Source organism: Stomoxys calcitrans, chromosome 3 (genome assembly GCF_963082655.1).
Source record: "Stomoxys calcitrans chromosome 3, idStoCalc2.1, whole genome shotgun sequence".
Classification (NCBI taxonomy): Eukaryota; Metazoa; Arthropoda; class Insecta; order Diptera; family Muscidae; genus Stomoxys; species Stomoxys calcitrans.
The window spans coordinates 113344536-113358370 of NC_081554.1; the positions used below are offsets into that span (position 1 = coordinate 113344536).

The 13835-nt window shown below is 44.0% G+C and overlaps 1 protein-coding gene across 1 annotated transcript; it reads left to right on the top strand.

The window, feature by feature from the left end:
* Positions 1 to 6658: 6658 nt before the first annotated feature.
* Positions 6659 to 13602, top strand: LOC131995697 (uncharacterized). The gene is made up of 2 exons (XM_059364596.1): positions 6659 to 13142; positions 13363 to 13602. Exon 1 carries the CDS (start codon positions 8005 to 8007, stop codon positions 9427 to 9429), a length of 1425 nt encoding a protein of 474 aa, XP_059220579.1. The 5' UTR covers positions 6659 to 8004; the 3' UTR covers positions 9430 to 13142; positions 13363 to 13602.
* The last annotated feature ends 233 nt before the right edge of the window (positions 13603 to 13835 follow it).

Below are 13835 nucleotides of genomic sequence, written 5' to 3' on the forward strand. Positions count from 1 at the left end.
TTGTACTCCGACTGAAGAAATGGACTTGCGAGATCAATGTCCAGTTGTCTATAACTTTGTACCACCTCCTCAATGTTAGCTCGTGAAAGAGCGTCAGGTACGACGTTTAGGGAACCTTACTGATGTTGTATTTCAAGTCCATATCCTTAGAGCTACAAGCTCCATCTCGCTAGTCAACCTGTCAACTCCTTTTGATCCATGAGCCACTTGAATCTCGAGTGGTCCGTAATAACTGTGAAGGGCAGGCCCTCTACATAAGGTCGAAATTTCTTGACACTGAGCACCGCCGCGTTGCACTCAAGCTCTGTTACGCTATAATTTTTTTGTGCCTTATTTAGCTTGGCGGACATATACGCAATCGGGTGCTCATTTTTTCATCGTCCAGTTGAAATAAGACACCTCCTACTCCTTGTGTTGACGCGTCACACTGTACAGCGGTCAAAAAAAGTATTCATCATTAGCAAAATTGATAATAAATTCACTTATTTTGGGTAATTGAAGAAAATTTAAAGTAAACAAATAATGCAGTTTTATGCAATAGTTTATTTTTCGTAATATGTTTTAAAATAAATTCAAAAAATAAATTTAATTAGCGCAAAAAATGCAATTTTATATAATAACACCAAAAACAGAACAAAAAAAGTATTCATCATTGATGTGCTATCATCAAAGTCAAATTCAAATATTATTTGGGAATCCCCCTTTTCTGTTTTATTTAGTAAAGGAGGCTTTGCCCTTGACAGCAAATATATAATTTTATTGAAAATATAGTTTTTGTCAAAATGGGTCGTAAGCAAAACGAGGTTTCTGATGAGGTAAAAGTTTTGATAATAAAACACCACAGGAATGGTTTAACTCAAAAAACTATCAGTGAAATATTAAATAGACCACGATCTACTATACAATCCATCATCAGAAAGTGGACAGAAACGAAAACTGTTGACAATAAACCAAGATCTGGTCGACCAAAAGCACTTTCAGTTGGAGATGTGCGTTGGCTAGTGCGGCAAGTTCAGAAAACTCCGAAGACAAATGCGACCATTCTTCGTAAAAACACTATGGAATATTTAGGGAAGGAAGTTACTACACAAACAATTCGAAATACACTCAAAAGGCATAGTTACAGAGGAAGAACTGCACGTAAGAAGCCCTTTCTTTATAAATAAAATAAACCGAGTGAAAAGGCTAAACTTCGCAAAAATGTATGTAAAACAGCCCGAATCATTTTGGAAAACAGTCATTTTTGCAGACGAGAGCAAGTTTAATCTTTTTGGGTGCGATGGAAAGGTCATAGTGTACAGAAAACCATATACAGAGCTTGAAGAACGAAACACAGTTGCTACTGTAAAACATGGTGGAGGTGGTTTAATGGTTTGGGGGTGTATGGCGGCTTCAGGAGCGGGAAATCTTGAAATTATTAATGGAGTAATGGATCATAAGTATTACATTGACATTTTAAAGAGGAATTCAAAAGATAGTGCTGTAAAACTTGGGCTTGGTAATAACTTTCAATATTATCAATATAGTGACCCCAAACATTCTGCTTTAAATACCAAGATGTGGATGCTGTATAACTGCCCCAAAGTCATTAAAACTCCTCCTCAAAGTCCCGACTTGAACCCAATTGAACATCTTTGGGAACATCTCGAACGCAAATTGAGAACGCGCAATTTTTCGAGCAAGAGTCAAATGCAACAGGTGATAATGGAGGAATGGACTAATATAGACCAAAATATAACCGCTAAATTAGTCCAATCGATGTCAAACCGTTTAAAAGAAGTTATAAGACGCGGTGGTCGAATAACAAAGTATTAATTTTTTTAAATTATGTTATTTATTTTTTTGTTTTTTTGCAATGATGAATACTTTTTTTGTTTAATTTTTTGTGTTCAGCTGTAAAATGGCCCTTTTTATTCCAATAAATACTATTTCTTTCTTTAAAAACAATGAAATTGTGTACATATATATCACACAAGCACTACTGCATCATTAGTTTAATATGTTTTTATTCCAATTGTCTTTTGTAGACTTATTAAAAAAAAAAACATTGAATGATGAATACTTTTTTTGACCGCTGTATATAGAAAGGACAGTTTATATCTGGGTTGACTAACACCGGGCGGATGTTATACATTCCTTAAGTTGGTCAAAGGAGCCAAGTGGTCTTCATCCATGCTAAATTTCCTAATGTTCTCCTTTGTTAGGAATATACGATACCATCCACACATCTTAAGAAATCTACGCAATTGCTTGGGTGTCCGTGGTACCGAGAAATCGCGAATGGCCTCTACTTTTGAATCGTCTGTTCGTATACAGCCATTGCTCACAACAAACCCTAGATAGCGCACCTCACTTTAACAGAATCGGTTCTTTTTGACGTTGATAGTAAGACCGGCGTTCGTCAGATGACCCCCTACTTTCTCCAATAACTACATGCTCCACAAAGCTGGCAGAAACCACTAAAAGATCGTCAAGGTAAACGAAGATGTTGGTCCTAAGCGTGGCAGGAATGGCTTTATCCATAAGCACATTCTCTGGGCGGCATTACAGAGTCCAAACGGCATTACCGGGGACACCGGGTAGTGCCTTTGCTTAACGGGCATATCTTCGTCTGTCACCTCAATCTTATATTCTTCCAACGGCGTCCTTCCAAACCCAAGTTAGCAAATGAAGGAAACGAACAGCGTACTTTTTGAGTTTCTCCAACTGATCTTGTAATAATAAATGTTTCTTGGGGTCCTGCCTCTCTAAATTTTTCAAGTCCAGTGCAAGCATATGCAGTACCTCTCCTACTAATGGCAATCCAAGGGTTTTTCAAAAAAAAAAAACTCTTGTTCTAGATCAGGGACTATAAGAAAAGCAATGTCCTTCGTAACTCCTTTCCAAACCACCGAGAGTGTAGCTTTCCTTTCATCGATCCCGTGCCACCATTAGCTGTTCTAAAATCTGGTTATTCAATTTTAAACATTTATTTTTCAAGCTGTTTAGAAAATCAAATGCATTCTTTCGAATGCAACATGCCCCAGCCCCAGAATCTAATAGTACAATTACCTCTTTTCCTCCAACGAATGTTTTCGCAAACAATTTATTGTCATCGCCAGTGCTCAAGATCAACAATCTCTGAGTTTTTCCTATAGTAATCCTCTGGCATGCATTATTCATTATTTCGAGCTCCCATGTTAGAATGTATATGAGGGTTAGGTACTATCATAGTACTGGTGTTGACTAAATAACCCTTTGAGCACTATTTACCATCGCCTCCAAAGAGGTATATTGTTCTTCACACTCTTGGACAATTTCGATTATCAGTTTGCCTTTAGCTCTAGATTCCTTAATAAGCTTCTCTGCACGTCTACATTCCTTCTTCATCTCCTTATTGGTACCGTCAAACTTAAAATGCCGCCGATCTAAGTCCACTGGCCTACGAGTATCAAGTTCCCTAGAGCTGTATGACATTTCTGGTCTGTTTGAGTTATGCCTCGAACGAACATGGTCACGTATGTTTGTTTCCAGCTTGATGGTTGTCTCTGCTACCCCCAGAAGCACTACCTTCACAAATTCCACCTGCCTCTCTATCGGGAATAGAACTTGAACCTGGTCCTTGTTTTGAGATGGTATCATTTAGTTGTAACCTCAAACGATGTCCTGAACGTTCTGCCTCTGACACGCGTCGATTTAGCGAGACCATCTCCCCTCTGATTTTGGTCATTTCGGACATAAGGGCATTTTGTTGCCCCATCATACCCATAAGCTGCTCAAACTTGTCGGTTTCAAGGTTACCTTCCCAAGTAAATGTCGTCTTTCTTTGTTTACCCATAAACACAAAAACTTTTATTTTTAATCAACTCCCCTGTGTTCGGAGACAATATACATATGGTAAATAGAGAAACAATTGTTTCTTGAAGAAATTATTATTTGTATATACATATTATTTTAATAAACCACATATTTTTTCTTTTATGTGTGATTTCGGAATACCCGTAAACCATAAATTATTTTTGTTTCTGGCTGAAAATAAATTTTATTATCTATAAGTTTTTGTACATGTAAAATATAAAGGTAAACACCTGCAGCTTGCACAGTTGTCACGGTTACAATGTGCTACGTAAGGATCGCTCAAGGAATGGAGGTGGGGGATTGGCCTTCGTTATACACCATTCCGTGCAGTATAGACCTATTTCGCCTGCGCTTGACGCTAGTGTCCCATACATGGAATGTATGGGGGTAGCAATCAGGTCTGGTACTGCCGAGATAGAGATATACAACGTGTATATACCGCCGGTTGGTAGCTGTGTCCCGATTAATGGCCAGGCTTACAACCCCGACATAAGTGGGTTGCTATCTGGCCATAGTCGTCTGGTTCTGGGGGATTTTAATGCACATCACACGTCGTGGCATTCTCCCCTAGGTAATGACCAGCGTGGCATAGCTTTGGCAGAGCAGATAGATAGCTCCACGTTTTGCACGGTGAATGAGGATGCACCCACTAGGATTACGAGGAGGTGCAGCAGCTCGCCAGACATCTCAATTGCATCCCCTGATCTCCTGAGTGACGTATCCTGGCAAGCCGTCATTCTATGGGGTCAGACCACCTCCCCATAATTCTCACCATCGACCGACCACCCGACTTCATAACCTCTGAGCGCCGGACGTTCATCAATTATAAGAAGACCGATTGGACTGGCTTCAGAAAGTATACCAATCGCTGCTTCAATGAACTGCCACCCCCCTCTGATGTGCTTGTGGCCGAGAGGAAATTCCGAGACATCATCAACGCAGCAGCCGCTCGCTTTATACCAGCCGGTCGAATACCACAAGTGCGTGATGGGATTCGTGCTATGGACCCCGCTAACCCCAGAATCAGCGAGCTGAATCTGGAAATAAACAGGGTAGTCAACGAACATAAGCGGAATTTGTGGCTGGAACACTTGGAGCAATGTAACTTAGGCACCGGTGCAACCAAACTGTGGGCCACTGTTAAGTCTCTCTCGTACCCCGGTAGACGGGACGACAGGACCTCAATCACTTTTGGCGAGATAACCATGACTGATCCGAAGAGATGCGCCAGGTTGTTCAACCGTCAATTTATTGTGCATCCCGAGAGAGACAGGACAAGGAGGATAGCCATTCGCCGTATTCGTGGTCTCCGAGCCGATGAACAGCCATCACAATTTACCGTGGGCGAAGTTACGAATGTCATCCGTGGCGCCAAATCTTCCAAGGCGTTGGGCCCCGACGGAATCTCTACATTGATGCTGAAGAATCTGGATTCACCTTGAGTTGAGTACCTTACCACTGTCCTTAACCTGTCATTGAACACTTATAGTTCCCGATGTCTGGAAAATGGGCGGAGTGATCCCGCTACTGAAGCCTGGAAAAGACCCGAGTTTGGGGGAGTCGTAAAGACCGATCTCCCTTCTCTCACCAGTGGCAAAGACGCTTGAGGCATTACTCCTCCCGAGCCTCGTAGGAGAATTTCCATTCGCCGAGCATCAACATTGATTTCGGAGACTGCACAGCACAACAACAGCTTTGCATGCCATCACCACACACATTTGCCGTGGCTTCAATCAACCCAGGCCATGTGATAGGACGGTCCTCGTGGCACTGGACCTATCGAAGGCATTCGACACGATCAGCCATGCCAAACTATTTGAGGACATCGCCAACACGTCCCTCCAGCCAGGCCTGAAACGTTGAGTCGCGAATTATCTGTGTGGCCGCCAGTTATTTGTGGAATTTAGGGATAAGATGTCGAAACACCGTAGAGTGAAACAGGGAGTTCCCCAAGGTGGGGTGATATCTCCGCCTGAAACGTTGGGTCGCGAATTATCTGTGTGGCCGCCAGTTATTTGTGGAATTTAGGGATAAGAAGTCGAAACACCGTAGAGTGAAACAGGGAGTTCCCCAAGGTGGGGTGATATCTCCGGCTCTGTTTAACCTCTACCTATCCTCCATCCCACCTCCTCCAGACGGCATAGAGATCGTATTATATGCGGACGATTGTACGATCATGGCATCAGGCCCCCCACCCATTGATGACATCTGCGATAGGTTGAACGTCTACCTCAACGAGCTTGCCTCATATTTCGCTGCAAGAAATCTGAAAATATCCGCCACCAAATCTTCAGCCACACTGTTCACTACAAATACGCGTGAGGTGAATACTGAGCTGACTGTGATGGTCGATGGAGAAATGATTCCGACCATCAAGTGTCCCAAAATACTTGGCGTCACATTTGACAGCTCTTACACTTTCTCCCCACATGCCACAGCAATCTGCGATAAAGTCAAAAGTAGAAACAAGGTCCTCAAGTCACTTGCTGGCAGCACTTGGGGTGCAGACAAAGAAACCTTGTTGACCACGTACAAAGCAATTGGCCGGTCTGTGGTAAGTTATGCAGCGCCAGTGTGGTCACGTCAACTTTGTGACACGCAGTGGAATAATATTCAGATCTGTCAGAATGCCGCCCTCCGAACTGCGACGGGCTGTGGACCACCTCCATCAGGAGACAAAGATCCTACCAGTGCGAAGACATAACTACATGCTGTCTAAGCAATACCTTCTGGGCTGTTATCGCAGAAATCACCCAAATCATCATCTTGTGGATAGATACCCACCGCCCAGAAGCCTTAAGGTTGATCTACACGATCTAGAGCGTGAGGTCCAGCGCTACAAGAGAGAACCTCTAGATCAAGCGGCATATCAAGCGGGTCTGAACAACATTCATGCAGACACGGTAGCAGACGCGTTAATTGGCTACCGGGTGAATGTAGTCCTTGGAGAACGACCACCACCCATTGCACCCGAAGAAATCGATCTCCCCCGGCAAACCAGAGTGGTTCTGGCTCAATTACGTTCCGGCAGATGCAGCCGCCTCAATTCCCACAGAGCTAGGATTGATGCCGACGTGCAAGATGTATGTCCCGATTGTTACCAGGGACCGCACGATACACGTCACCTGTTTAACTGCCCGGCCAGACCCACTCGACTCAGACCCAGATCCCTGTGGACGCACCCCATCTTAGTCGCGGAGTTCCTGGGTCTTGACACTCAACAGAATCAAGCAGACGAAAGATAGTACACAATAAACTGCTACAACAACAACAACAACAAAAAAATGCTCCTTTTATGGGCTCAATACTCTATATCGGGAGATCGGTCTATACGTCAGCTATATCCAAATATGGTCCGATCTAGACCCCATTTGACAGAAATAGGTAGGGTTCTACAAGAACACACTGTGCCAAATTTCATTCGGGTAATAAATGGATCTTTTATGGCCTCAATACCCTATATCGGTTGGTCGGTCTATAGGGCAGCTATGCCCAAATAAAGTCCGATCTGAATCACAATTCACAGAAATACGTGTGAATGTAGTCCTTGGAGAACGACCGCCTCCCATTGCACCTGAAGAAATCGACCTCCCCCGGCAAACCAAAGAAGTTCTGGCCCAATTACGTTCTAGCAAATGCAGCCGTCAATTCCCACAGAGCTAGGACTGATGCCGACGTGCAAGATGTAACCAGGGACCGCACGATACACGTCACCTGTTTAACTGCCCGGCCAGACCCACTCGACTCAGACCCGGATCCCAGTGGACGCAGAGTTCCTGGGTCTTGACTCTCAACAGAATCAAGCAGACGAAAGATAGAACATAATAAACTGCTACAACAAAATCAACCAATGGGAAAGCTCCCTTAACCTCCCTTAAGTGGTCGCTGCAATTTGGGTAGCTACAATTTCCAGAGGCATTAGATGTAGCATTAAATTCAGTGCATCAGATGGCGTCGTCCTCAGTGCGGCTGTGATGCACAAAGAAGCCATCCTTTGGATGCGGTTAAGTATTGAACAGTAGGTGGACTTTTGAAGCGCCGTCCACCAGACCACAACACCATATAGCATCAATCCCATGGCAGCCGGTTGTACGCACCCGATTGACCCGATGGAATCCTCATCGGCAAGGGCTGCCGTCTCAGTGTACGTGTTCGTCTTTTTTCGTCATGGGGAGGCACATCCCGGAGTGCCTTCTCCGTACGCTTCTGGTCCGTGCCGGGATTGAAAAGAACCCCGGACCCTGGTTCTGTTCGGTTTTCCAGAACCGCCTTCATCATCGGTCGGTGTCGGTGAGGCGTAACCGGTGCATGGAGTGGGTACATTTCCGTTCTTGCTCTGGCCTAACTTCGCTACGGGAGTATAGTCATACTGGATATGTCGCTAGGTGCTGTGCGAACATAGCCAGCAGTGGGTCACAAGCGTCGCCTTCGGCGTCCTCGTCGTCGGACTATGTGACCCCCCCCCCCTCGACTCCCGTACGGCAATTTATCCAACGACAGCACCCTAGCCCTACTATTGCCAGGCCAATGCCGGGAAGTGCATCGTTCTTGCAGTTAAACTGCAACGGACTGCGTGGCAAGATTGATGAGATCGTAGATTTTATGACTCGGAAGAGCATATCGGTCGCAGCGATCCAGGAGATAAAGCTGACCAACACTTGCAGCTTGTACAGTTGTCACGGTTACAATGTGCTACGTAAGGATCGCTCAAGGAATGGAGGTGGGGGATTGGCCTTCGTTATACACCATTCCGTGCAGTATAGACCTATCTCGCCTGCGCTTGACGCTAGTGACCCATACATGGAATGTATGGAGGTAGCAGTCAGGTCTGGTACTGCCGAGATAGAGAAATACAACGTGTATATACCGCCGGTTGGTAGCTGTGTCCCGATTAATGGCCAGGCTTACAACCCCGACATAAGTGGGTTGCTATCTGGCCATAATCGTCTAGTTCTGGGGGATTTTAATGCACATCACACGTCATGGCATTCTCCCCTAGGTAACGACCAGCGTGGCAGAGCTTTGGCAGAGCAAATAGATAGCTCCACGTTTTGCACGGTGAATGAGGATGCCCCCACTAGGATTACGAGGAGGTGCAGCAGCGCGCCAGACATCTCAATTGCATCCCCTGATCTCCTGAGTGACGTATACTGGCAAGCCGTCATCTCTTTGGGGTCAGGCCACCTCCCCATAATTCTCACCATCGACCGACCACCCGACTTCATAACCTCTGAGCGCCGGACGTTTATCAATTATAAGAAGGCCGATTGGAGTGGCTTCAGAGAGTATACCAATCGCCGCTTCAGTGAACTGCCACCCCCCTCTGATGTGCTTGTGGCCGAGAGGAAATTCCGAGACATCATCAACGCAGCAGCCGCTCGCTTTATACCAGCCGGTCGAATACCACAAGTGCGACCCAATTTCCCGGCGCAAGCAGTGGTACTCGCAGACGAGCGTGATGGTATTCGTGCTATGGACCCAGCTAACCCCAGAATCAGCGAGCTGAATCTGGAAATAAACAGGGTAGTCAACGAACATAAGCGGAATTTGTGGCTGGAACACTTGGAGCAATGTAACTTGGCACCGGTGTAGGCAAACTATGGGCCACTGTTAAGTCACTCTCGAACCCCGGTAGACGGGATGACAGGACCTCAGTCACTTTTGGCGAGATAACCGTGACTGATCCGAAGAGAAGCGCCAGGTTGTTCAACCGTCAATTTATTGTGCATCCCGCGAGAGACAGGACAAGGAGGAGAGCCATTCGCCGTATTCGTGGTCTCCGAGCCGATGAACAGCCATCACAATTTACCGTGGACGAAGTTACGAATGTCATCCGTGGCGCCAAATCTTCCAAGGCGTTGGGCCCCGACGGAATCTCTACATTGATGCTGAAGAATCTGGATTCACCTGGAGTTGAGTACCTTACCACTGTCCTCAACCTGTCATTGAACACTTTTATAGTTCCCGATGTCTGGAAAATGGGCAGAGTGATCCAGCTACTGAAGCCTGGAAAAGACCTGAGTTTGGGGGAGTCGTACAGACCGATCTCCCTTCTCTCACCAGTGGCAAAGACGCTTGAGGCATTACTCCTCCCGAGCCTCGTAGGAGAATTTCCATTCGCCGACCATCAACATTGATTTCGGAGACTGCACAGCACAACAACAGCTTTGCATGCCATCACCACACACATTTGCCGTGGCTTCAATCAACCCAGGCCATGTGATAGGACGGTCCTCGTGGCACTGGACCTATCGAAGGCATTCGACACGGTCAGCCATGCCAAATTATTTGAGGACATCAGCCATGCCAAATTATTTGAGGACACGTCCCTCCAGCCAGGACTGAAACGATGGGTCGTGAATTATCTGTGTGGTCGCCAGTCATTTGTGGAATTTAGGGATAAGGGAATTTAGAGATCGTAGCATATAATTGAAAGATGAAAAAAGGATCAATTTAAAAAAAGAGACGTGCAGAGTACATTAGACGTCTTCAAGGATCCGTATGCAGTCCTCATAGCACCACACTGAATTCGAACCATCATTGTGCGTAATACGTACTTTTGAAATACTTGTATGGAGCAAACGAAGTTTGCTAACCCTTTTTTCCTTTACCAAGCGTCTGCAAATGTAGTTAAGTCGGTTTAAAGCTGGAGACAGGTGATCATTCAAGTCAACTCTGCTCGATATATCACCACCAATGACATCAGACAGCCTCAGTTGTTTCGTTTCGAAATATTTATCCATAATATTGTCACGGACAAATGCTGAATTAAATCTTACAATGACATTCTTTCCATTATTGTTGTAGTAGATATCGTTTATGTCAGTCTTAGTTAATGTAATGTCAAAGACGCCACGAATAGCAATGACACATTCCATTACTTACTTACTTTTACTTTACTTTAATTGGCTATAACAGAATATTTGTTCCACTAGCGTAGAACGTAGAATAGCGTTCCAAGCGCCACGATCTTTTGCGCTCATTCTAAAATCTCTGACACCAAGTTTCGAGGTGTATCTCATCACTTGATCTTACCATCGGGATTTTGGTCTTCCCGGTTTGCGTGTACCACCGTGTTTGCCTTCAAAAGACTTCTTTGTTGGGGCTTCTTCATCCATTTTGACACGTGTAACTATGCTATCTTCGTCATACAGCTAGTGGTTCATAGGTGGGTTCATGGGTGGGGGGCATCAGGCGCTCACTCGCTGGCAGCACTTGGGGTGCAGACAAAGAAACCTTGTTGACTACGTACAAAGCAATTGGCCGGTCTGTGGTAAGTTATGCAGCGCCAGTGTGACACGCCGTGGAATAATATTCAGATCTGTCAGAATGCCGCCCTCCGAACTGCGACGGGCTGTCTCCTTAGTTCTCATGTGGACCACCTCCATCAGGAGACAAAGATCCTACCAGTGCGAAGACATAACTACATGCTGTCTAAGCAATACCTTTTGGGCTGTTATCGCAGAAATCATCCAAATCATCATCTTGTGGATAGATACTCACCGCCCTGAAGCCTTAAGGTAGATCTACACGATCTAGAGCGTGAGGTTCAGCGCTACAAGAGAGAACCTCTAGATCAAGCGGCGTATCAAGCGGGTCTGAACAACATTCATGCAGACACGGTAGCAGATGCGTTAATTGGCTACCGGGTGAATGTAGTCCTTGGAGAACGACCGCCACCCATTGCACCCGAAGAAATCGACCTCCCCCGGCAAACCAGAGTAGTTCTGGCTCAATTACGTTCCGGCAGATGCAGCCGCCTCAATTCCCACAGAGCTAGGATTGATGCCGACGTGCAAGATGTATGTCCCGATTGTAAACAGGGACCGCACGATACTCGTCACCTGTTTAACTGCCCGGGCAGACTCACTCGACTCAGACCCAGATCCCTGTGGACGCACCCCATCTTAGTCACGGAGTTCCTGGGTCTCCACACTCAACAGAATCAAGCAGACGAAAGATAGAACACAATAAACTGCTACAACAACACCAACAACAATGTGCGGAACGACACACTGATCCAATCCTTAAACCAGACCGGGTGGATCCGATCCTTCGAGACTGGATAAACCATATGCTAAGGAACAGGAGGAAAAATTGTGTGTCCAATGGCATAAATATAAGGAAGAAAGTGGCACATTGGGCATTTTATTACCACTCCTATGTATGGCCACCATAAATGACCTAGTACGGATGTTGACTGAGGAGGGAATTGAACCCGTATGCTACGCAGACAATGTTATAATACTTCTAAGGGGTAAGGATTCGAACCAGCTATGCAGAAGGGCCGAAAGGGTCTTGCATATGGCATATGACTGGGCTAGACCCAGAGGTCTCAATGTTAACCCAAAGAAGACTGAAATATGCCTGTTCACGAGGAAGATGAAGGTGGGCCAATTTAACGCACCTCGTTTCCTCAAAAAGACGATTTCGTTATCTGGCAAGGTCAAATAATTAGATGTGATCTTGGACAGGAAACTGAAATGCAAAAAAATTAATATAGTACCAGCCTTAAAGCTAAAAGCACGTGAAACAAAAAAAAAATCATTTTTTTACGCTAATGACTTAAAAGAAGAACCCTTCTGCCGGTCAAGATTTGTCGTTAGGATAAGCATATATTCGGAAAACCAAATTCCTTTAACCAGAAGAATATCGATACGATAAATTGTAACCGGAGAATGACTTGGTACAATTAGAAGGTAAAGTCATAAGCCCAGCCGATCAAATTTTCCAATTTCAGAGTTGTATCCAAATCCCACTAGAGTGTCAAATGCTTTGTTTGGATTTTAGAAGGTTTTTTACATTTTGTTTCTTTTTTTTCACATTTTTATTGTTTGAATTTATAATTTTCGTGTTTATAATCATCTCTTTTGATCATGTAGCTGCTACATATGATAATGCAAATAAAAACTAGAATGTCAATTTGACAGGGTACAAAAGATTAACAGCCTAATAGAAATTTGCTTCACCATCCCCACAGGGTTGTATCGTTGATTTCATTGTTGTTGGGCTTATGACTTTATCTTCTAATTGTACCAAGGGAGAATGAGAATCCCAGCCTAAAGCTGAGTATTATGTTCGTCTTTTCAACAGGGATGTATTCAAACTCCATATAAAAAAAGTTGGCAAATGTTGGAGGAGCAAAAGTAGTACTCTGCTTATAGTGAGAGAAATGGCATAAAAATCAAAGTGGCAACACTTTAAACCATTGCCAGCTTCATTTTTTTTTTGTTTCATTCGTTTTTCTTTATTTATTAGCCAAAGAATAGAAACAATAAGCGCAGACAAAAAAAAAACGTGTTTTGGTAAGGAAACAAAAACATTTAATTACCGTCAAATTTCGCTCGCGGAACAATTAAAAGTTTCCACGACTATTCCGAAAGCAGAATAGAATAGAATACCAAATGCATAAATAAATTTTATTTCTATAATTTTATTTTTTTGGATTCTTGTTTTACAAACATCAAATCGCATTATAAATTTATATTTTTTAAAAATTATTAAAAATAATTTTTTCCACTCTAGACGTTTTTGTAACCAATTTTTTTTCTTCAACCACATGTTTACTGAATTACCGAAGTACAAAATGAAAATATGATTGTATGGGAGAGAAGCAAGGTTTTTTTTTTGGGCAACCCATATGCGAACGTACGTGCATGTGTACACACAAACGTAAGTGTGTGGACCATTGTCAAATTCATATATCTTGTAATTTCAAACAAAACCACCCCCTCAAAATGAACGAATAATGAAACAAAATTATTTCAAAAGAAACAAATGCAGTTTTATTTGTTAATATAATTAAATTTTTTGCGGACCTCTAGGGCTGCTCGCCCCGAACTCTCAACGATTTCCACTATGCGGAGGAGTTCGAGGGATGCTAGTCCACGGTAATGACTCTCATGGACCGCCATGTCCACGATCGATTTCGTCGATTGTGGGTTTTTTTTTCAAAAAGGGTTGGTTTTTTGGTGTGAGTCCATTGGTGTATTGCTGTA